Raw genomic sequence first — 25,929 nt, 5'->3', positions numbered from 1 at the left:
TAAAAAGTAAATTGCTAAAATCTTGTTTTATAAATAATTTTTACTTATTACTTATTAATATTTGAAAGCATTTTTGTCTGCCAAATCAGTCATGTGGTGTGACCAACCTGTGAAAACATTCAGAAAAATAAATTAAGGGCCAGATTGACTAAAATCTTGCACCAGTTCAAACCTTCTTTTGCAGTTAAACAAACTACTGTCAGTATTTACTAAAGATTTATCTGGGAAGTTATTTTTGCAGCTGACCTTTATAGAGTGCCGCAGGGATGACATTTTTTTTGTAGGCCTACACGGAAGTTAACATCGGCCTGGTTCCCTCGACAAAAAAAGTCACATTTTTCCTTTTTTCCAATTGAATTTTGAAGCCTAAATACAATCAGCATAAGTCAGAAGCTAAACGTAGGCTATAAATGAACTACACCACAGTTGCATTTCTTCAACGTCACCATCACAAAGCTTCCATCAACTCTTTGTTTGCAAGAGCATGATTATAAACACAACAAGGCTGTGAAAGTGGAATGGTGAGTAGATGAGTTTACCTGTTCAGCTGATGATGTTTAATGTCGCTGACAACCTCTGTAATCCCATTTAGCTACTTGTTAGCAATCGCCTTTTAAAAGCTTTTTAAAAACACACACAAGAGGGTATTACATATTACTGATGTATTATATATTGTAGAATAAAAAGTGAAATATCTTGAGCTTGTTTTCCCAACAGACCTTATTTCAAGCATTTAACTAAAAACCGATTAAAAAAACCCCACTGACTTCAGGATGATGGAACCAGAAGTGCTAAAATGCTAACTCGTTTCCGGGTTTTGGCCTACAAAAATACATCATCCCTACAACACTCTATGGCTTATGCTTTTGTAGGAGTTTCACTTCCAAAAGCAAAATTTATGAGAGGAGAGTATTTAAATAAATCATCCAGTGTGATTTACTAAGGTTCGTGGCTGTAAAGGTTTTGGCATTTGCACCATTGTTTAACAACCCAAAAATTCACATGCAAAAAAACATTTCATTAAGTTGTTACTATTTTTCTTTGACCTTTCTCATTTGTGAATAATTCTTTATGTTGTCTTCCTTCATCACTTTTTTTCTCAAAGCAGACACCGCGCTCAGACACTTGTCAGACAGCAGTCTATCTGTAGACGGACACATAGAGCAGTGCTGTGGAGGAAGTGTGTCTCGCAGGGGCAGCGATCGAGTTGTTCCACTCGGACTCGCCCACTCTGCCTCTGATGCCGAAGGGTCTGAAACTGCCCCAAGCGAGCCTTTTAGCATCTCAAACAGTGAGTTTCAAGAGCACTACATGTCCTTGAATCTGATGCTTTCAGGACGTTCATATATTTTATTAATTTCTTCATGAAAGTCAGGGGCTTTGATGTATACAGTTTGAAGATATAAGCTACCTGCAAGTGTGGTTCAGGCATGTATAACATAAATGCTCTGTTTTCGCTCTCTCAGTATGTAGTAGGTGGTGGGGGTCGAAACGGTTAGATTACGTGCTGTACTGTCCAGATGTGCTCACCACCTTTCCCACTATAGCACTACCTCACCTGTTCCACGCCTCATACTGGGAGTCCACGGATGCTGTGGCTTTTATTCTTAGACAGGTAAGTGCGCTTCCTCTGACAGTTCTTGGCTCTACTATACAGATTGTATAACATATAACACCACAACTTGAGGGAAAAGTCCCTGTTTACACCAAGTATTAACATCCATCTTGGGTTATCTGAAGTGGGCAGTAGGAAATGCAGGTGTAAATGTCCAAAACCGCATTCGGACCACACTGCATACAGTATGTAGTGTAAACCACAATTCATCCTGATGTATTTGTGACAGCGTAAAGGGAGCGCCTACTCACCTGTCAGTCATCAGTTGCTCTAAGCTTTAAAAGTTAAAAGGATTTTTTTTATTTTATTAATCATAACTAGCATTCCTTTTTTCCTTTTATATGCTTTTGAAAAGAAATGTCCCCAACACTTGGGTCAAAGTTAGTGTGTGTTGAAATAACGGATGCAGATGGAAAAGACTAGATGGCTGTCTGAATAAATATATGTTTAATCTCATTATTAACCAAAAAAAAAAAACCAAAAAAAAAAAACGATTTGCTTTGCCCAGTAACAGAGGAGGGGGTTTACTGAATTGCACATATGACCTAATTATATTAGAGAAAATGTATGCAATTAATAATGTCACCTTTGCCATGCTCCTGTTTTATTTAAACTGTTGTACTCTTTTTACCGTGGGGATTCTGTCTGGGACTGGTCCTCTCGGTTGTGATTAAAGCATTTCAAAGGCATTGTCTGGAGTCTGTCTGGTTACTGCTGCACAGCAGGTTATTGGAACACTATATTTATTCCCAAGTGATAATGTTCATAGGGAGTGAGACGTCGTCCGACTCAGAGTGACTACTCTTAGGGCATCCGGGGTTACCGACAGAGTAGTCTTGCGTAGCCAGACCTTCAGACTGGCGACAGAAGGTCTGGACTCTATCGCAGCTTTTCTTGGCCAAGGACCGCCCAATAGGATGTTTGACTGACATGTAACGCAACCAATTACAGTTCGTTTTGTTCCACGTCATGTTTAGGGGCGTGCCAATATAATGTCGATGTCCCTACCATAACAGACCGGTGTGCATCTAATAAATGATTAATTCAAGAATGTTGTGCAAGTTTACTGCAACAATGGAGCCTCGAACTTCACATACTTTTGAATATCCAGTGTTTAGTTGATCCTTGTAAGCGCTTATTGACACAGTTGTAAACACAACGGCTTTCTTCTTCCATGAGGGGTTTTGGCATCACAGCATTTGTTTAAAGGCGGACCATTAAAGAACACGACACACACGTCTCCCGGACATCTAGTAGAATTCAACCATTTAGATTGCGACTTCGAAACTCCTGAAGCGTTTCCAGAAAAGTGTGCCATATGCATCAGACGTTCTGCCAACAGTCTGTGGGCGTGACGTCTGAGGCTGAGACTACCACCAGAGTAGCTATTATTTGTAGGCATCTCATGCAGTCAAAATGCTAGTCTTAGGCATCTGGGTTTACTGATGTAGTCCGAGTGGTGGTCATCTGAGGATAATTTTGGATTGGAAGTGCCAATTGTAGGTGCATAAGGGAATTTCTACCACAGGATAGTCCACCAAAAAATTAAGATTCTGTTACCATTTACTAATACTCAATCGAATACTGCTTGATTTACTCTCTTTTTCTTCTTCTTACAGGAAGAGTAATCTAAATTAATACGGACAGGTGAATAAGTAACTAATTACTAGGCACAAAGAACACAGGCAAACCAGAACAGGAAACACAGTGAAAACGAAACAAAAACGCCTCAGTTACGACTGTAACCTCGGTTCCCTGAAGAGGGAACGAGACGCTGCGTCAATTGACGCTAAGGGAACGCTTTGCGTGATGACGTCTTGAAGCACATGTAAAATCAGTCCAATGGTGTGACGGAACATCAGAGGCGGGTGACGTCATCAACCAGGAAACTACAAAGCCTGCCCAAAACAGAGCCGCGCTAGCTTCGTAAAAGTCTGAAGTAGTCGCTGACAGGCACGTAGGAGATATGGCAAGGTGACGAGGCTTCAGGAAATGAGACGCTGCGTCACCTTGCCATATCTCCTACGTGCCTGTAAGCGACTACAGTCGTAACCGAGGCGTTCCCTTTCAAGGGAACTTGCGCTGCATCGACTGACGCTAAGGGAACGTCTATACCAACGCCACCATAGCGACAAGTGTCTGTCGAGTGTGAAATTGCGAGGAGCAGCACGAGGAGAGACCACCTGGGACCCTGGTGTAGAGCCTAGTTAGAGCCTGGTGTAGAGCCTTACAAATGTGTGCGGTAAGGACCACCCTGCCGCTTCACAAACATCTTGGAGGAGAACTCCTGTCATAAGGGCCTTGGAGGCCACCATACTCCTAGTAGAATGGGAAAGGACAGCCATAAGTGAAGGCTGCCCGACCGATTCATAAGCAAGTGAGATAGCCTCAACCACCCACTTGCTCATTCTCTGCTAAGATGCAGAGGACCCTTTGTTAGGGGGCCCAAAACATATGAACAACTGTTCAGATAATTACGCCACAGGGCAGCTCTGTGGACATAGGCATCTAGTGCCCTTACTGGGCATAGCAGATTGTTCTTTTCCTGGTCCGAGTTCTGGAAGGGAGGAGGACAAAAGGCCTGCAGCATGATAGATCTGGCCACAGTAGTGGGGACCTTTGGAACATAATGTGGTCTAGGATGAAGGAACGCTTTAACCATGCCGGGTGCAAATTCCAAGCACAAGGGTGTCTCCTGATAGCTAGGAGGAACAAAGCTTTTAGGGTCAGGAACTTAGCCGGAACCTCCTCCAGTGGCTACAACAATCCAAAAGGTATCACGTTAGACGCTGCTGCCATCAGGCCCAACAGCCTCTGAAACTGTTTGACAGTGAGTGACTGAGCCAGTATCAACGAATAAATTGATGTAGTTCATGTTGCGAATACCCTGCAGGCGCAGAGGCGTCCTTGAGATCTATCGTGACAAACCAGTCCTCGGATCTGATCTGTGGCACGATTTGTCCCAGTGTTAACATTTTGAACTTTAGTTGCATGACTGACTCGTTTAGCACTCGATGATCCAAAATGGGACGCAACCCCGCCATCCTTCTTTGGAGCTATAAAATACCGGCTGATCCCGGTTTCCCTGTTGGAAGGAGGTACATATTCTTTGGCCCCTTTCTCTAACAGGGTTTCAACTTCTTGTTCCATTACCAGAACCTGCTTGGGGCCCACCACGGTGGATAGGACCTCCACAAACCTAGGCACTGTATTTGATACCCTTTTTCTATGGTCTGCAGGACCCAATGACAAACATTTGGCAGTAGCTTCCACGCTTATGGTTTTTGTTATGCAATCAGCCCGACGCCCTGTAAAGGTGAACCGGCAGGGAACGACCAAACTAACTGCTCTGTAGCCCTCCTCGGAGGGGGCAGGCATCCCAAGGCCACTACGTTTTCCGGGTGGTCCTTGAGATATGTGCTTGCTGGAGACCGCTGATGCTGGATGATGGTTTCTATGCCGCTGATGGTCTCTATGCCGGAGACCATATAGCGGCCGATGGATTTAGCCGTCTCCTTGGTGGCCCTGAGAGATAAATCTGTGGCTCTACGTAGTTCGCAAACTACGTCAGGGCCAATTCCCCCGCCCTTATCCATGTCTCCGAACAATTCAGCTTGGTAGGCCTGCAGCAGAGACATTGTGTGAAGGCATTCTGCAGCCTGACCAGCGGCTGAATAAGCTTTACCCACTAGTGATGATGTGGTTCTGACTGGCTTAGTGGGAAATGCCGGGGCCTTTAGGGAAGATGCCGCTTCGGGGGAGAGATAGCTCACAAGCGTCTCTTCCACTTTTGGCATCTCCCCATAACCGTGCTCTTTATAGTTAGAAATAGAGGAATTATTGGATGTTTGTGCACTATATACTGTAAATGAAACCGGTTTCTCCCACTATCTCCACACCCCTGTGTGGAGATTGGGGAAAAACGATAGGGACCATGATGGTAGGAAGTGTTCGTCCAGTTTACTTTTGAAACAAACGTCCTGTTTATCTGCTGGCCAGTCAATACTCAGTCTTTCAACCACTCTTGTCACAACCTCAACCAGCTCTTCAAATGCATGAGACTGAGGTAGCGAATCCTCAGAATCTCTTGCATCGACACTGACAATGTCCAGTTCCTCAGAACTAGATAGTTGCAGTGTCTGTGCCTCGGGGCGGAAGGAACTAACCCTTGCTTCCAAACCCTGAGAGACGGCACTGGATCTATCAGGTGAAGGCAGAGATAAGGCTGGGCCCGTCTCTAACCCCGCTGATAGATCCATTTGCGAACCCCATGTTTGTGTTTGCTGCTGTGCCTCGGCAGCAGCGGGAACAGAGCCCTAGGGAATGCAAGCCTGAGCATCCTCTATAAAGAATGGCAGGCGGGATCGAAGTGTCCGCATTGGAAGCACATCACAGTGCTCACAGCCAGCACCCTCAAGCACTGACTGTGCATGCTTCTCACCCAAACAAGCTACACAAAGAATGTCTGTGTCCCCACCCATTAAATAACGTGGGCAGGGGTGCACACACATCCTGAACTGCTGCTTGCTCACCCTGACTTTATATATATATATATATATATATATATATATATATATATATATATATATATATATATCAGATATAAAGACAAAACAACACCAAATAGACAAGGACAGTTTCACAATGAGCGCTACTGAAGACACAGAAGCTTGTTGTTTCTTACACAGCTCTGTTTTGGGTAGGCTTTATAGTTTCCTGGTTCATGACGTCACCCACCTCTGACGTTCCGTCACACCATTGGACTGATTTTACATGTGCTTCAAGACGTCATCACGCGAAGCGTTCCCTTAGCGTCAATCGACGCAGCGTCTCGTTCACTTGAAAGATAACTGAACATACACTTTACACTTTAAACAAGATATTTCTAGAAATGTTTTGTCTGTCCAATGAAAGTCAGTGGGCTCCAATGTTGTTTGTTTCACAATGTTTTTCAAAATATCTTCTTTTGTGTTCCACAGAATACAAGTCATATAAATAAAGCCATAAACCCTCATGTCACACCATGAGGGTGAGTAAGTGATAATAGGATTTTCAGTTTCGGTTGGTCTATTCCTTCAAGATAAATTTTCAAATCAATATAACGGATGTAGCGACAGATCTTTTCTTCCATATTGTGACATAGAACCAAGTAAAACTTGAAAAAAAAAAGTAGGGTGAGGTCTTGGTTTAATCCATTAGTTGTTGATTGGATGGATACAGACCTGAATGTGAGCTTGCAGTCAATTGTGTTTAATTGGACAAAATGATTAGAGAAGTCCTGCAAACATCCCCAGAGAGAAGTCTGTCATCACAGATGAATCATTCACAAAAACATGTTTTTAGAAAATAGATATGGTGAATTTTCATTTCATGCTGACTTTAAGGTCTTTCATCCAGCACATACACGCTGGAGTTCTGATGGATGGCAAGATAAATGCTGTGTTTTCCCAAGATTTCCCCAGATATTTGCACCCTTTTGCTTAAAAAGCTTAAAAACCTAAATTTCAGCCATGCTTTCCATCTGATCAGACAATTATACAGATGGAATCAAAATTGAATGAAGTAGGGCTGTCGTTCCTGGTTTCTTGAAGGTCAGCTATAGACAGTTTATTCAAGACTTATATTGTTAGTAGCTACTAACAATCACTACACCCTTGTGAACTGGAAAATTTTGGCATAAAAGATATATGTTCCTCTTTATGTGTTGAAGGCTCAGGGGCTTCCTCAGATTTAAACAGGCTCAGTAAATAAATATAGCACAGTGTCGGACTAACATTACACAGTAGAATAGGATTTTTTATAGCTCCTACAGTTAGATGCTGTAGCTAAACAATTTGTGGGCAAACAGCACCTTTTTATATTCTATATTATTTTTGCAAACTACATATAAATCACAAATATATTATATCAGGGGTGTTTCTTGCCTTGCCATCAATAATGGGGCACTGTCCCCTCAATAAAAAAGTGTTCCCATTTGAGACTATTTTTTTATATAAATTGTTTTTATTTGCAGTACAGAGCCATTCACATACTGCATGCACAATAATGAACTCCTTCATGGCTGACAAATTATAGAAGACATTTACCAATTTTGTTTCCTAAAATTTATTGTAGGTACAGTGAATATCCAACTCTCTTTGTGTGTTATGTCTTATAAAGTATTACTATTTTGGTGTGAGAGACTGCAGCAAACGATTCAAACTGTCTAAATGAATCACTGAACCACTAACAATTTTAGACCATTTGCAAACTTGTTTGACCGATTAGATCAAAAAAGCAAATGCTAGAATGCTAGTTCTGATTCCAAACAGATGACAGAACACATAACACACGACTTGATTGCTAAAATGTTACCTACATTATAATTATATTATATTATATATTGCATTTTACTTGCTGCCAGGAATTAGTCACATGGCATTTGTGGTTCTGTTGATTGGCAAAAAAAACCAAAACAAAAAAAAACCTGTTAGCTGACCTGAACACCCAAGAGCAAATATGGCTGAATTCAAATCAGGGAAAGCTGCATCAGTCAAGCAACTGCTATTAGGATGAATGAGAATGCTAACGGATGGCTTTTTCTGCAGCTGTTATAGACCTCCTTGTTTAAGACTCACGTGAACTTGTGACTCACTCCTCAATCTGTTCAAGAGCTCTACAGAGACGCTGTGTCAAACAATGTGCTTTCTTCTAAACAAAGAGAGGGGGGAGAGAGGGGGGAGAGTGGGGGGAGGGGGGAGGGGGGAGAGAAGGCCAAACAACACAGACTATGTAATAATGCTGAAATGCGTCATCCAGTGAATATATTTGGAAACATGTAAAGTGCATTGATCCGATTAAAAGATGAAAAGAACTGCAGCTCTTTAAGTTTAATGTCTACAGCAAATGTTGTCTAATGTCATGCCAGAGAGGACACAGACTCATGGGAACAGTTTTAACAACACATTACTGAGAATTATGAAGTAGAAAGGAGCAGAGACTGATAGAGAAGAAAACAAAGAAAGCACTAACATTAAATGCAAAAAATGTCTTCTTGTAAGCATACTAAATCAAATGATTGTTATTAAATATTTTATAAGAAAAATTTACTGTAGGGTCTGTTTTTTATACGTTTTTATTTATTTAAATCTTTTAATAAAATTTTTGTTTTTATTTAAATTGCTTTGATTTCATTTAAATTGAAGTTTTTCATTTCAACTAAATTTTTTTTGTAAGAGGCTGTAAATGGTTCGCACTCTGAAAAACTAGACAAAGTCTTTAACAAAAAGAATCAATTTATTTTAATAGAGCAAGAGCAGACGTTTCAGCCATCCAGCTATTCTCAATGCTCATTGAGAATTTGTTAAAGACTTTGTCTAGTTTTTCAGAGTGCGAACCATTTACAGCCTCTTACACATTTCATTGGTTTTCACGCACCTGGACTTACAACTAGCCTTCATCTGAGCGCAACAATATTTCCTTGTCAACTAAATTTTTTTTAAAAGAAAATATTCAATTTCAAATGCTATTTTCAAATGCAAAATAGAAGTGTTTTCAGTATTTGTCACATTTTCGGACCCTCCGTACATTTGAGATTCATTCAGACAAAGCCTTGCGTTCATACGATTGGAAATTTACAGCACAGTTTTTCTGCCACTTTCCTTGTCAGGTAATGCGGTGTGACTGTCTGAAGGCTGGGGAGGCCACTTGTTCGGACGCTATTCCAATCTCTCCATCCAGCCCCCGTGAGAAGTGGCTTCGCAGGCGGACACATGTCAAATTACGGGTTAATATCACATGAAATTACCTGCAATTACTATTCTTGATGAAAAAATGTTGTACAGTGTGATTGATTTTATAATACATATCATTTACCTGGAAATGTAAAATAATAATAATAATGTTTCATGTCTAGTCTGCATTTTTGAACAAATAGGGCCCCTGCAGAACATTTGATTCAAAATACTGTAGTGCTATACACTACCATTTAACAGTATAGGGTCCGTAACATTTTTCTAGCTTTTGAAACAAGCGTCTTGTGCTCTCCCAGGCTGCATTTATTTATTTGATCAAAAATACAGAAAAAACAATAATATTGTGAAATATTATTACAATTTAAAATAACTCTTTTTTTATTTGAATATGTTGTAAAATGTAATTTTTCCTGTGATGTCAAAGCTGAATTCTTAGCAGACATTACTCCAGTCTTCAGTGTCACATGGTCCTTCAGAACATTTCTTATAATTAAATATGTTCTGCTTAAAGCTGTAGTCTACGATGTTGAAAATCGGTCGAGAAAGCCTGAGATGGTTGGGAATTTTTAAAAAACTCATCCCACCCCTCCACACACACACCCCTCCCCTCTGTGCTACCTGATCCCTCCCACCGGGAAACGACCTAAACAACGTCACTCAGTCTGTCAAGCTGTGATCAACGGTAGTAAACATCGGAACAGAGATTTACCATGTGCGATGTCAAAATAGCTCAGAGGTACACGTTTGAGTTCACGCTCACGCAAAATTAGCAACACATGCAATGTTCTAAACCCCCCACCACCCGAAACACAAACAATAATAAATAAATAAAATAAATAATACTGTATTACAGCTGCCGTCTTAGGAGGATACGTTTGGCATACGTTTCCCCTCCTGAGCCTCGTTTACCCTGTTCAAAAGTGCTACCTAAGGCACATTAATTGCATTATTAGTTAGTATTGCTAAGTATTGTAATTGTTATAGCAGCACACAGCGCATCTTGTTCAAATTCCGATCGGCTCGAACAGAACCCACTAGGCCTACTAAAATATATTCAAGCACTTCAAGAAATATAATTACTTTGACCCGTGATAGGCGATGCTAAACGGCTAACGTTAACATTCCAATGCCGACCGGCAGCATGAGCATGTTGTCAGACTGATAAAAAGCTATTTATGTAACACCTCAAACCATAAAAGTATAAATAAATGCTTACCTGCTCAACAAAAAGTTAGCCGTGACTGTGGGGGCAAGCAGGGGCCGCTTGCTGCTTTCGGTTTGTTTTTTTCTCCATTGCTGAGCTGATGCTACTCTGCTAGCTACCATAGACTGTCAGCTGCTTGCACGCGAAATTTCATGTTGCAGGAGGGGGGCGGGGTGGGGTGCGTTGGGGTGGAGACGCGAGCGCCACGTGGAGTTTCAAGCAGAGCGGGGGATTGGATGAGAGCAGTTGACCAATGTAAGCTGTCCGGCCGGACAGCTTACATTGGTCAACTTCTCTGCGGGTGTACACCCAATAGAGTGAATGGATTTTTTTCATTCTTTTTTCTCTTCATATTGTTAGGATTGTACTGTAGAACCATAACCAGCATCTAAACGAGGTTAGTAATAATGAACAATCTTTGAAATCGTAGACCATAGCTTTAATATTGTTGCAGAAACTGTGATACATTTTTAAAGGTGTCTTTGATGAATAGAAAGTTAAAAATAAAAGCTTTTATTTGAAATAAAAATCTTTTGTAACATCATAAATGTATTTACTGTACTTTTGGTCAATTTAATGCATCCTTGCTGAATAAAAAAAATTAAGTGTTTGAATCTTACAGAACCCAAACTTTTAAATGTTAGTGATATGTGTTATATATTGTGAATGTGACAAAAAAACAAGAAAGTTCCCTTTCGAAGTGGAACTTTACTCTGCGTCATAGAGTTAACGCTATGGAAATGCTGAGGCGACTGCAATCGTGGGGGTTGCAGATGGAGCTAGTGGACTTGAGATGGGATTAACCCTATTTCAGGCATCACCAGCTAGCTTTTCAGCTCTCAGATCAGATCCGGAAGCCCGCTCGGCAGCTTTTTCTGTTCTGGTGGATAACATGTTATTGACCCGATCTAGTTCTGAGGAACTAGATGTGATGGGTGTTGAAGTGGGTGAGGTCTTGAGTGAGTCTGTCTCCTCCCTCACCCCCACATACTGGAGCTGGTCTACATTATTATCTGTGCCACAGCAAAGTTAAAATTAGATTGGTCAGTGGACAGAGAGGAATCTGCCCCAAGAATTCCTTGCAGGTCATAAGCATCCTGCTCCAGTGAGCCTTCCTTTCCTCCCCGATCTCCACACTAAGGTGGCAAGGTCGTGGGAGAAGGCATTTTCAGCCTGTTCATGCCCCTGTAATGAACAGTTGTGCCAACATTAAGGGGCTTGATGAACATGGATATGCGGGGATGCCCCAGGTTTTCATTTGCGAGCTATCTCGTCCCCGGTGCGGGATCCTTATGGAAGGCTCCAGCCTTGTCACTGAAGCAATACCAGGTTGGTGTATGTGGCGTAGGGCCAGGCTGGTGGGGCTTTGCACACCATGGTGATGTTGCAAGCCTACCAAGCTGACTTTAAGTAATACTTTGTGTGCATTATTGCATATTTTTGATATGTAAATAAATAGCGGAAAGAACTATTTCTTGAGATTGAGACTTAACTTGGACCTCAAAGACTTTTTGACTTGACTTGGACTTGGACCTCAAAGACTTGGGACTTGACTTGGCCTTTAGGGACTTGTGAAAATGTCTGCTCCCTTATTGTCTTCAGAAAGCTTACACTATGGAGATGATATGGACATGCGCTCTGGTGCATTGGGTGTTGCAGAAGTAGAACTGAGCTCTAACGCAGCTGCATCCCATTCTTTTAACTGCTGCCCTTTCCAGGGCAGAAAGGACTATGTGGTTACGAGGTGTATGTGGCAGACCACACATCACTTTATCATTTGTCGTCTTGCTAGTTCTAAGAGTATGAAGTGGTATTGATGCGCCTCCCTGGTGGCACATAAGTAGTAGATCTAGAGGAAGAGATTGGGTATTCCACGCTGTCATGTTCCACTCTCCATCTGGCGCTCTTCAGTGAACTGGGTGCAGAGGCAGTTTCAGTACCCGTCATATTTCAAATGGGCAGAAGGTGGAAAAGATGGGCAGTTACACTGCTCGCATCCCGAGCCTCTCTCTGTCTGTTATTTCAGTGTCGGCAGTTTTAATATGGTAGCAATATGCTCCCTTTATAACAGTTAGGTTTTGATAAATGTGTATGGTGGGCAAATAACTCAACCTGCGTCCCACATCATCATTGGTCACCCTTACCCCTCTGACACTTGGAGTGCAGAGGTGTTAGCGATGTGCTCCCTCTGTGATCACATTTCAATAGGTTAGACAATACAGGAAGATTGGGCAATACCTCTTTAGCATCCTACTTCCTCTCCTGACGCCTTCTGTGGCATGGGGCTGAGAAGCATAAATTTGCTTCTTGTCGATTTACATTAATTTTGGAGTAACAGGTTGACACTTCCCTTTGGGAAGGGGCAGTTATCTAGCCCCCTCCTAGATTGGAGGCTGGATCAGTCTGTTCTCATGTATGGATGGGCAGTACAAGAAAGAGAATCAGCTTTTCTGCCTCTGTATGTCACTCGTTCAGTTGTTGCCTCTCCAGTCTATACCTGGAGGTGATAAGTGCGGACATAAAAAATTGGACTCTGTCGCAGCTAGCGGCCCGCTATCTGTCATTCACTAGAACTGTAGGAATGGGTAACCATCAGCCGTCAAGAGCTACTTGGTAGAGAATGGTATGAGAGTGCAATGGCGCTCCACTCTCTCAGTGGCCCCTCCGGTACGGGAGGTAATAGTCGAATGACTTTAAGTCAACTAGTTCTCTAGGGGGACTGTTATCAGGTAGAGCACTTCCCTAGAATTTCGGAGGCAATGTTTTTCTGTCCTCAGAAGAGGTTGGGCAGTCACGCCACCTGTGATGATTGGTGATAGAGAGCTGGATGTGGCACTCCATCCCTATGCACTTTTGCTAGATCTCCCCGAAGAACATTGCCATGTTTCTTAGGTACAGCAGGCAGTTGAGAGAATGGTGTTCTCTCCTGAGGCCTCTCCTGGTTGTCAGGACAGGATGCTTAATCATTTGCTCCCTTGTTGGAGGTTGTCCCTCTGGAACTAGAATGACCCTCCTCTTTGGTTGGCAGATGCAGTGAGGCTGTGATCTACCTAGTCAGTTCTACCCCTGGGTCAAATAAATTAAATAATATGGGTGGTATTGAGCTGCAGACATTGCCTCAGACTGGTAGTTCTGGGTCACTAGATGCGCTCTATGGCAATCTTTGGTTACAACTTATTTCGCTGGTGATTTCAAAGCACTGTGAGCAGGCATTTGGGCAGTATGGCGTACTGGGTATTTCGTAGGGTTGGGTACCGAAACCGGGCACTGATATGGAACTGGTACCTAAGTAACCGGTATGTAACCGGACCGAATCAAAATTTCGGTGCCTCATTTTGGTGCCACTTAAATGCCTCAGCTGTCGTTTGAAATATCTACCTTCTGGTTCTCCGAAATGGACGTTAGAAACATCGTCACCGCATGTGATTGCTAGTTAACCCTTTGACACTTATGATCGTTCACACCGGTGTGCTTAATGTTCAGATTGCGTGATCATCAACTTCTATATTCAAATCTGCTTTCGCGCGTTGGCTGGTGCTGGGGCGTGAAAATGTAAAGTCGATGTCCATACAATAACAGACCGGCATACATCTAATAAATGATTCATTCAAGAACGTTGTGCAAGTTTACTGCAACAATAGAGCCGCGAACCTCACGTACATTTGAAATTCCAGCATTCAGTTGATCCTGATGAATGCTCATTGTCACAGTTGTAAACATGACAGTGTTCTTCTTCCACAGTAGGGTTCGTGTCACAGCAATTAAGATGATGCATTCTAAAATAATGCTCACCTTGTGCAGGACATGCAATAAGTCAGGAGAGGTGTCATATTTGCCCAGAGAAGGCAAAAAATGTGAAAAGGATTGCTGATTTTTAAAGCTGGTTTGTAGCATACCAAGAATACAGACTACTTTGCTGTTATTAGTACTGTAGTGTTATTTAGTGTTAAATTATTGTATTTGGGTTAGGTGGCTTAGGTTTTATTGTGAATTTGTTATGTAAATTTGTTGTGTTTTGTATATAGACTACTTATATTTATATATTTACTCAAAAATTTTAATATATTAAATTTTACGAATTTTTTGTTTTATTTTTTTTTCAATAAAAAAAAAAACACTCTTTAATCTTATTCACCATCATTTTTAGGCTCTCTTTTTTTTAAAGTATCGGTTCAGGCACCGTTTAGGCACCGGTACCGTTTTAAAAGTTTTGATTTGGCACCGGTATCGATACCCAACCCAAGTATTTCGTTCCCATAGTATAAATCCCATGATGCAGTGTAGAGTTCTACTTCAAAAGGAAACATCTCAGGTTACGACTGTAACCATTGTTCCCTGAGAAGGGGAACGAGACAATGCATAGTATTGCTATACTTTCGGCATGCCTGTACATTTTACTTCAGACAAATAAAGCTGGTGACGTTTTTTCTAGGAGCCCTTATATACTCTGTTGTTCACCTGACTGTGGTAGCTAATCGAGATTGGAGTGTAACACATTCTTCAGATTCCAGCTCATGAGGAGCGTTCCAATAGCGTCAACTCCATTACGCAGTGTCTTGTTCCCCTTCTCAGAGAACCATGCTTACAGTCGTAACCTGAGATGATACTAGCCGTTCAAATTCTTGTTGGTGTCAGTCAAACTGTAAGAACTAATTTTAAACTCCCCCAGCTCAAAATGTAGGCGTTTTATATAACTAATGGTAATTAAAGTTTTATCATGTTGATGCTCATGTATTGCAATATTTATCCTGCCAGTGTAGCTTGTGGGTCCTTTTCCATGTTTACCTAAATTGGGTGTTGAGAACTCTTTCTAATGCTGTAATCTTATGCTGTAAACATGAATTACTTTGAGAGCTCTTGTTAGGTATTTCCACATTCCCTAAAGAATTAGAAAGACTGTGAAGTACAAGGTAGTTGCGATTTACTAAGTCTCACAATATATGTAGTTGCAAATGCATGCAAGTGCAAATGCATTGTCCTGGAGAATCATTAAAACTTTTCTGATGTAATTAACATTCAATGTCCTTTCATAAAGAAGACAAAAAACATTTTATCTATCTTGTAAACTGGGAATGCAACAGATTTTAATACTGAGTTTATGAACATACCTTTGTTTTTAAGGCTCAATCATATTATTATTATTCATTAACAGAATGTAACGGCAAATCACAGAGTTCATGATGTCATTGTGACAGAAGATGGTCCGCAGACGCTGGTGGGCCGATTTATGTATGGCCCTCTTGACATGGTGACCCTAACGGGAGAGAAGGTATGGTTGATGTCGTAACAACAAGCATCATGACCAATGTTACAAAACAAAGAGGTCTAGAGAAAACTATCTGTTAAGCCGCTTTTCCGACATCGGGCCAAACCGTTCTCTTTGCTTAATCGTTCCATTTCATGACAGTCAGGCCAAATGGCCACTGTGGGGCTGATAATGGCTGCTCTTTGGAATATAATACAAACACGTCAGTCATTGCCTTGTTAACGCAAGAGTTGCAGACAATATTAGATGTAAATCGCGACCGCGTTATGGAGGATGATCAGATATTTCTTTTAATTTTATTATTAATTTGTTTATGTCACTCAAATTAGCCAGCTACAGAGAAAATGGTAGCCAGCCTACAGACAAGTGACCGATCCTGAGTGGCAACGTCACTACATGCATTCTATCATCCATGCTGAGAATTCCGAGCCAAGAATGGTTTGTAATCGTGCCATGCCGTACCAGGCTCAAGTGGAAATACAACTGGAATCGTTCTTAGAACCGTTCGGCCCAACAGTGGAAAAGCGGCTTTAGATTCCCATTCTAATGGATAGCTGGCACAAAAAAAGCATTTCATACAAAACAGTTTATTGAAACTATAAATTATGATCTTGCATGTATATTTATGAGTTCCTGTCTGATTCTCAGGTGGATGTGTTTTTGAAGACCCAGCCTGCCTCTGGCCGTTGGGTGCTGTTTGACACTGTGTTGACCAGCAGCAATGGACGTGTGTCCTACACCATCGCTGATGATAAAAAACTGGGGGTGGGTGTTTACCCCATCAAAATGGTGGTCAAGTAAGTACTCACATTCTCATCACAAAACTGTGAATCCTCTTAATATCTATCTATAGACCATGGAATGGAGAATGGAGGAATTTACTACCTGAGCTGGTTGCGTTTCTTTATTTTTCTTTACAGAGGTGATCAGACAAGCGCTGAGGCATTCCTCACAGTGTTGCCACGGGGAATGGAGTGTGTGGTGTTTAGTATTGATGGCTCCTTTGCTGCCAGTGTTTCCCTAATGGGTAGTGATCCCAAAGTCCGCCCCGGAGCTGTGGATGTGGTCAGGTAAACGTGTAACTAATGACAAATACTTAGGGCTCTATCTTGCACCCAGCGCAATTGACTTTGTACCCTGACGCATGTATCATTCCTATTTTGCACCCGTGCACAGCAGACTTTTCCCTCCACAGATGCACGTCGGTAAATTAGGAAATTAACTTGCGCTCCCGGGGGCAGTTCAGCGCAAAGAGGAGGCGTGTTCCAGCGCAAACGTTCCCTGGTGCTATTTTGCAGGTTTAGAAAACAATTCCGCCACTGACCAGGAAAAACCTAGCCTGGTAATACCAAACTCTGCTACTTCGCTTTGCTTCGTAGACAGAGTCTGGCATGGCATAATTGAGAAGCGTTTTCTTTCTCGCGGGGGGGGGGGGGGCGCTTGTCTGAAGTTTAAAATCATTGGTTACCCGTAAGCCAATCACATAACGTTTGGTTATGGCGTGTGTTATGCGCATGCTCAGCCGCATCTAACTTCCACTGTAAACACATGTATGATGCGAAAACTAAACCATCGAGCGAAATACCGGAGTGAACATGGCTGTGAACGACTTTTGCAGATTATGTGAAGTAAATCTACGCATCCACGGTACAATCAGCGTCTACGTCACGGCTCTCAGCCCGCCCTCTGTTCGTTGATTGGCCGGCTGTTTTCAGGCAGGAGGAAAACGGGGAAAACGGTCGCTATCTCAGACTGAGTACAGAAGCGAAATGAAATTGAGCGGAAGTACGCAGTCTGACGTAGTCAGGCTAGGAAAAACCTAGTTTAAAAACAAAAATCTAGTTTACACATTTACCCAAATTATTATACGCCTGTTTAACCGAAGCTAATTTGGGTGGCTTTCTCCCATCCCCATACAATGTCACTTCTCTGTGTTTTACGGCCCTGACGAGAACGTCGGTCTCCTCGGCTGTGAACCGCTCCTGGCGTGCGCCTGCAAATCTGCCCTTATAATAGCAATCCGCCATGGAACAAGCGCGCCTGCTCTTAAAGGGAATGTGAGATGTCGCTCTGATTGGTTTATTTGACGTTACGCCCAAACCACACCTATGAATAATGAAGCTACTTCAGACCAACCCATTTTAGATTTGCGTCGGGCGCAAGAGTAATTTATCCCGCCGGTATAATAGCAACAGCGCCCAAGACCCGCCCACAAAGTTACTTGCATTTCGCGCTTGATACTTGCATTTCAGATCATTAAAATAGGGCCCTAAGTCTTAATGTGCTGCTACATTTACCGCTGTTTGGTTAATTTTTTGTATGTGAAATGTAGTAATTATAAGAATCCACAGGATAGGAAATTCTGCATGAGTGCGAAAGGTTTCCAAACACAGATTTCGGAATGGGTTTCAAAAGTTAGTCAATTTAGACAAATCACTGTGTGGACCGCCTGAAAGCTGACTGTGAGTTTTGCTTCATACATTGCTATTGATAATAGACAATGGACCCTTTTTTCCCCCACACAACATTTCGCTAATGTAACCACACCTTTATATTCCTGTTAATAAATGTAATACAATAAACTTGTATCGTGTCCCAGTGCTTAAACTATTAGAGGCACAAATTCCTTGATTTTAGGTCCCACTTTATATTAAGTGTCTTTAACTACTGTGTATGAACATTTAAATTCATAATTTGATACAATGCACTTATTGTGTACATACATGTTTTTACATTGTACTTATATTTAAAAAGAAAATACCTGTGTGTAATTACAGCTGTAATTAATTTCTGTAATTACATCTAAAATTACACTGTTGACTCTTCCTTCACACCTTAACCCACCCTTAAACATGTCCATACCACCAAACCTGTCACTAACCTTACCCCTGTCCCACCTCAATAGTAGCAAAAGTGTTTTGAAATAAGTACATAGTACTTAGGGACACCTAATATAAAGTGTGACCATTTCTGTTTTAAACACATCTATGTATGTTTGAATGTATAAAATCTATAAAATTGTTATTTTGGCCTGTCCGTCACATGTTGCCTAAGTTTGTTTTTGTTTTCTGTCAGTATGTTTAGTCACCTGTTTTCCATTGTTCTCCTTTTCCCGCCACTATCTGTTGTCATGGACACTCATTCACAATCACACCTGTTAGTTTTTGAGTTAATCGTCAATGTGTATTTAAGTTCCTCATTTCCTTTCTTTCATTGTCGAGTATTGTTTGTGCTATGCACACGTTTTGGTTGCGTTTTACCTCTTGGATTAATACAATTAATTTAAATTAGAAATAGCATAATGGGAAGACAAGTAAATAATCTCATTGCATGCAAACAAATAATCTTGTACGTGAAAATGCGTATTACCGCGATGCATATGTTTACATATGTTTTACAAATCTGCGTATGTTTATTTACATCTGAACATTTGAAGATGCTGAATATTTAATAAATATTAGCTAAAATAGCTTTCAGTTTTCTATTTAAATATGTCATCAAGGTAAAAACGACAATTATGTCCACAGTAAGTCCAGTGACATGAACGTGGTGACTTTTCTTTTGGTTCTGAACTTTGTGTATGCACTGAAGTTTGGTTCGGAATACATGTAATGCACATGTAAACAAATATGTGAATCGGATTTCAAAACTTGTTCAGGTGTTATGAATAGTCCCCTTAGGCAGTTTATTGAAACCAAAATGTGATCCAAATACAAAAGTACCAAAGACTTGACTTGAACTTGACTATGACCATAACAAACATAACTTGAACATAAACCTGGACTAGACATGGATTCACTAAACAGTAGTTACATGAACAAAGCTAGACAAAGGAACAATGAAACATGACTGCTATGTATACACAAAGACTAATGAGCAAATAAGAAACAATCAAGACAAAAAAAACAATCACAAAACAGAACAGAGAAACACATGACCTGAACAACCAATCAGAACATTACACATGAGACTAGGGAAGCAAATGACATGATCACACGAGGGCAAGGAATCACATGACAAACAGGAGCTATGACTGTGACTAAACTTAAATATGAACCAAACCCCAAAACCAATGTGACATTAGGGTTCATATAAAAAGAACTTTCAGAATCTGAAATTGAATTGGATTTATTTGGATTGACAGAAATTAGTGCATGTAAACATACCTAATTTTTACACAAATTGTAGTGTTGACTGCATTTGTCAAGTTCAACTGTTTGATGTCTGTGTTTTGATTATTCTCTAGACATTGGCAGGATCTTGGGTATCTGATCATCTACATTACTGGCCGCCCTGACATGCAGAAGCAGAGGGTGGTGTCCTGGCTCTCTCAACACAACTTCCCTCAGGGCATGGTCTTCTTCTCAGAAGGACTCGTCCATGACCCCTTGCGTCAGAAAACCATTTTTCTAAAGAGTCTGGTGAAAGAGGTCAACTGAACATTTACATTATATATTACAATATGTTACATTAGAAGATGATTTTGTAGGTTTTGAATGTTTGTTTTTCAACTTTATAGATGTTTAGAGAGTAGCAAATTGGCGAGTAATGATTAGCCTCATTTTATAACATTTCAGTCATGACAACTTATAAACAATATCATAAAGGTTATAAAGGGAAGTAGTAATGTAGAAATCGATTGGCTGTAATCGTTTACCTGTAATCTCATAAACCTTTAGTTAATTCATCTCTCTTTAAAACTCCTAATATTTTATCATGTCTATCATGTCTATCATGTCATCATCAACTTTCAGATTGCACCGTAATTAAATTACACTTGGAAGCGTGCAGAAAAAGAAGTAACTGGGCTCTAAAAACATAAATATTTTTATAAAAATATATTTGTGTTTCCACATAGTGTCACATTAATATCAGTGCGGCGTATGGCTCTATGAAGGACATGTCCGTATACAGCACATTGGGACTTGCACCTAATCAGATATACATTGTGGGCAGGCCATCCAAGAAACATCAGCACCAGTGCCAGGTAAAGCTCAGTCGTTTTAGTTTACCAGGTTAAGATATTTTCCTCTTAGTCTGTTATGTTAATTAACAGTACTGAATCCCTTCAAGGACAATTTTCCCTCCCTTTGTCTCTTTCTCATGTGTCATAGTTTTTGAGTGAAGGCTACGCAGCTCACCTCTCCACTCTTGAGTTTGAGCACGGCTCACGCTCAAAAAAGAACCGCATGGTGCTTCGGCAGGGATCTTTTGGCCTTTCCTCCAAAACGGACTTCCTGTCTCCATCCCCGGACTTCCTGTCCTGCAAGCGCACTCCGCTGCTGCGTCGAGCCATGTCTGTTCAGCAGCCGTCTCCACCCTCGTCATCTGTCTCAACCCCCAAACCTGAGCGTGCTCAGAGCCAGCCTGAATCTCATAAAGACGGACCAGAGATTCGCATCCAGACCGATGATCAAGAGGAAGAGGAGGAAGAAGAAGAGGGGAGAATACAGGATATTGTACTATAAAGGAAGTTGCGGGAAAAGGGTATGTCCCATCTAATACAGTAAGCGCTCATTAAAAACATTGTACTTCATAACTGTCAGTGACGAGCAGTAATGGACTACATGTAATTTGGATTACATGATGTTTACAAAAATCAAGAATTTGTTATCATATTACATTACATTACAAAATCTGGATGATATGTATTACATATTGATTACATTAGCCATAAGGCAACAATAAGTGTTGTTAATGTACTAGTTAAGCATAATGCTAGTTAAGTGTTGGTCATGTACTAATTAAGTATAATACTAGGTAATTAAGTGATATTAATGTTCTAATCAAGTACTAACTACTACTACTAGTTAACATATCTTACTAGTTAACTAAATTTTCATCAAGTTGTGAAGTAGTAGTTACTAGTTAACTAGTGACTAATTTGGTAGATAACTAGTTTGGAAAATTAAACAATGACAATTTTGGCACATGCACACACTAGTAATTAGTAACTATGTTACTAGTTAACTTCTAAGGAATATTTTGTATTCTTGTCAAAATAGCACAGGATTATTCTTGCATGTGACAAAATTAATAAGAGTAACTTGTCAGTTATCTAGTTACTGGTCTGACTAGTTTACTAATGTTTAATTAAATGAGTATTAATTTGTCTTCAATGCTTTTAAAATTAGTGATTAGACTTTTATTACATTACAAAATCTGGATGAACATGGATTCACATTATTACATACTAATTGCATAAGTCATTAGGCAACAAGTGATATTAATGTACTAATTAAGTATAAAACTAGTTAAGTGATATTAATGTTCTAAATTAAAGTAAAATACTAGTTAACTTGTTTTACAATTAATACTAGTACTATTAGTGTATTGCAGTACTAGTACTAGTTTACTTCTCTTTCTAGTTAACTACATTTTTATTATATTGTGAACTAATAGTTACTAGTACTTTGACTGTTAACTAGTTACAAATGAACTTGTTACCAGTTAACTACTTCAAGACATACACTTACAAGCAAAAGTTACTTGTTAATTTCTTGGGAAAATGTGTACTTTTCATGTGATGCAAAAATAAATAGTAACTTTTTTATTAAAGTGTTAAAGTGTTAATGCACTTATAATTAGTAAATAAAGAATCAAATCAAAATGTATTTATAAAGCACCTTAAAAAACACAGAATGTACCAAAGTGCTGTACAATTTTTACAACAAGTAAAATAAAATACAGAGAAAGAAAGGGATAAAAAACAAATAAAAGAGAGAAAAACAAAAGGAGAAAAAATAAGAATATAAATGCATCTAATCTAAACCTAATGGACCTTACAAAGTAGCAAAGGCCTCATCAAACAAATACGTCTTCAGACAGGTTTTAAACATGTCTTTACAGAGGAAGAGGATATGTGGATATTGGTAAACCATATTCTTAAATTTGATGCCAAAGGAATAAGTGTTAGATTCAAAGTCCAAAGTAGTCGATTGCAGAGTTCACACTCATAGGTTTAATACCTATGATCACGCGCGTGAACTCTGCAATCGACTACTTTGGACTTCAACCTAAAAACAGGATGTAAACAAAGGTATTTGCGCTGGCTTAAATAACATCACTTTTATTAATATCTTTCACATCTACTGCAGTCAGACTCACTCGTGTTCACTCAGAAGGAATCACTCACATTTTCTGTGCACTTGTAATGACACATCAAGGATGTTAAGAGGCTAAAAGCAGGTTTAGTACTTGCCCCATTGAAGTCAACAGGGTGCAAATTTTAAAAATAGAATAACTCGGTGTAGGCAACACCGATTTTCATCGTTGTTCTCTGTATTGACAGCACTCCAAATGTACAAAAAAATGAGCTCAATGTTAAAATTGACCGGAGTTCTCCTTTAAGGTTTGCCTTTAGCTCCATTGTACCCTACTTGTATTTCACGTCATTAGTACATTTATATGACCTGTTGTTGCCTAATAGCTACCTCAGTACATTTCAGAAGTGATACCCATCATTATTTCTGCTCTGACATTAGCTGTGCGCAACTCATTGCTAATGCCCAATATGGTTTAGCATAGAAGGCATGCTGACATATTCATTAGAGATGTTTCTCAGCTGTTGTCATGGAGACACATGTTTTGTGATTGATTTGAAAGCGCTCCAATACAGAGCTCCATTCATTTCACAAACCTGCAGAGATTCGCTGATATTTGATGTAGTGTGCACTGACAAACACTCATGTTGTGCAGTTATGGGAGCAGAATGTCATTTGCAAACAGGCCCTTTTTTTGTATTGGATCGCTTAGAGCCAGAGCAGCCCATTGGCTCACAGAAGACCACTGGCTCCCATCTGGGTTGCTGTGACGCACACGAGTTGCTCTGGATTGCCCAGGTCTCTGCACTCTGTCATCATGTGTCTGTAAGCGACAGCCCAGCTGTCGCCAGCTTGGCGAATCTGTCTTGAACTTTTAGGGAGGGGCTTAATTGGCTTCTAGAAAGAGTGATGGACACTGTGAGACGATGTTCCCTTTGGCTGATGTTTGAGTTGTGCTTCTCTTTCACGGTCTATTGGAGCAAGTAATTGTGGTAGAACTGCTCTTAACCAGGGGCGTTTATAGATGTGCGAATCTTTTCTGAATGGCCCTGAAAAACACAAGGGTAAAGAAAGCAAATGATCTTTGACTCTGTTAATTATGGGTCATTAATAGACAATTTACAATACAAAACTGTTCAAGTTATGTGCCAATATGAATCTATTACTGCTCCAAATAGGATTGCTAAGATATGTTTTGAAAATGAATATATTTGTAAAATGATTATTTAAAAAAAAAATCAAATGCAAATAGTTAATAATGGTCTATGCCATGATTTTTTTAAATGCAAAAATCTTACCTTTTTCTTGCCCATTTTATTTATGCATGACCGACAAATATGCATCACATTAAGTTTATTAGTTATATTAAATTTGTGTAAGGCAAATGGATGGGAATTTTATATGCAATTCAAATACATAAATCTTATTTAGGCCTTCATATTTTAGTTTCTCTTTGTTTTTATTATAAATTACTTGTTGAATTATTTACACTTGTTGGTAGAAATACGCTTCACAGGGGTTTTCAAACTTTTTAATGCTATGGACCCCTAAAATAATTATTATTTCCCAAATATATTTATTTTGAAATGATTTACTTTCAAATGTCATATTTAGTCATTTTGAACCTATTATTATTATTTTATTTGTATTATTCTATGCTGTTATTTTACATTGAACTTTTCCACAATGCCTCTGTCTCTGAGGATGCAAGATTTAGTTTCTTTAGAAATAGCATTTGCAGATTCCGTAGGTATAAATAAAATGTATGCTTATAACTGGTTATACAGAAGAAGAAAAAATTGACTCACGAGACTGAAATGCCTAAAATGCTTCTAATGTTTATACTGAATTCGATTTTTTTAAATTTCCCATATGGAGCTCATGTTGAAAGACATACAAAATTATAAAAATAATAATTTGCCTCTAAAATCTTATTGGATGAGCTACATTCAAAGCCATTGTAACGCATTTTATTTTGAATTGTATATTAATGCACCAAATTGCTAGCATGTTATACAGTGATTCTACTGCGGTTAAGAGGGTTCAACAGCTGGTAAGGCTGGAAGAGCATCTTGAACAAGCACATTTCTCCAACCTCTTACTAATCTCATGTTTCTTTCTCCACCCTCAGTACATACAGACAAATTTAATCATCAAACACATCAAGATCTCATCTCAAACCAGAAAAACCGTTCAACTCGATAGATGGGCTCCTTGGTAGACAAGAACAGTGAACAGCTGCAAGGATTTGCAAATTATCTCCAAAACAAACAATCCCACCGGAGAGAGACAAGGAACATTTCAAACGTTTGCTGTTAGAAAGAGCCCAGAACAGATGTGAAGATTGGACACTGAATGCTTTAACCCCATGTGACTCCTATAGCAGACTGAAGGAAAGAGGAATATGGAGGTGTCATAAATGAGACAAAAGTATGACAGAGTAGCTATAGAAAGTAGTGTCAAGGTCATCTTTTATTGAGTTTTGTGCTTTGCCAGGAGACTCGTTTAATGTGTGGTGAATATCTTCCTGCAGACTCCTGTGGTCTTTGTGAAGGTAACCATGGACATGAGCACCTGAGCCGCATCTATTTATAGCAGTCCTGCAACCTGAGGCATTGTGTTCTTTATGACTCTTTTGTGACCCACACGTCTCCCAGATCACCTGGCAAGCGTTTCTCAGAAGACCCTGTTTTCTTGTGTTTTAATCAGCCGTAAAGGAAAAGGAGCTTAGAAGAAAAACGGACGTCTCCAGGAGCATTCCAACTGCCATGTTTCATTAACAGTTTTTTTTTTGGACTCCTGTCTGCATGTTTTGCTCAAAATGTTGCTTCATACTCATGCATTATGTAAAGACTATAGTTCTAGTGTTCATCTGGGTGAAGTATGTGCTAATAGATTATGTGCTGACAGAGTTTTTAAATGTCCTGCTGTGGTTTGACGTCTGTGACTTTTTCAGAGAGAATCTGTTATGTGAATTTGGCTGTACTGCACAAAACTGTATATATTTGTATAAATGTATTTCATATACGGTGTTATTGGAAGTTATAAATTATTTCCGAGCGTAAAGC

At 40.0% G+C, this 25,929-nt stretch overlaps 1 protein-coding gene across 2 annotated transcripts in view; it reads left to right on the top strand.

Annotated features, from left to right (window-relative positions):
- plrdgb (PITP-less RdgB-like protein) overlaps positions 1-25,929 on the top strand; it is a 99,065-nt gene extending 73,136 nt beyond the window's left edge. Inside the window, exons 11-20 of one of the 2 annotated variants that reach the window (XM_079898796.1) lie at positions 1,106-1,291; positions 1,467-1,615; positions 9,264-9,380; positions 15,705-15,821; positions 16,467-16,615; positions 16,739-16,888; positions 20,065-20,248; positions 20,677-20,805; positions 20,933-21,305; positions 24,993-25,929. In XM_079898796.1, coding sequence (XP_079754922.1) covers positions 1,106-1,291; positions 1,467-1,615; positions 9,264-9,380; positions 15,705-15,821; positions 16,467-16,615; positions 16,739-16,888; positions 20,065-20,248; positions 20,677-20,805; positions 20,933-21,286 — 1,535 coding nt within the window. In that variant the 3' untranslated portion in view covers positions 21,287-21,305; positions 24,993-25,929. The remainder of the gene's footprint in view (positions 1-1,105; positions 1,292-1,466; positions 1,616-9,263; positions 9,381-15,704; positions 15,822-16,466; positions 16,616-16,738; positions 16,889-20,064; positions 20,249-20,676; positions 20,806-20,932; positions 21,306-24,992) is intronic. The other variant, XM_079898797.1, reaches the window with a different exon arrangement.

This window comes from Squalius cephalus, assembly GCF_949319135.1.
Source record: "Squalius cephalus genome assembly, chromosome: 17".
NCBI classification, from domain to species: domain Eukaryota; kingdom Metazoa; phylum Chordata; class Actinopteri; order Cypriniformes; family Leuciscidae; genus Squalius; species Squalius cephalus.
Note: the sequence above shows the minus strand (reverse complement) of the source record. Positions and strands in the feature narration are given on the sequence as shown.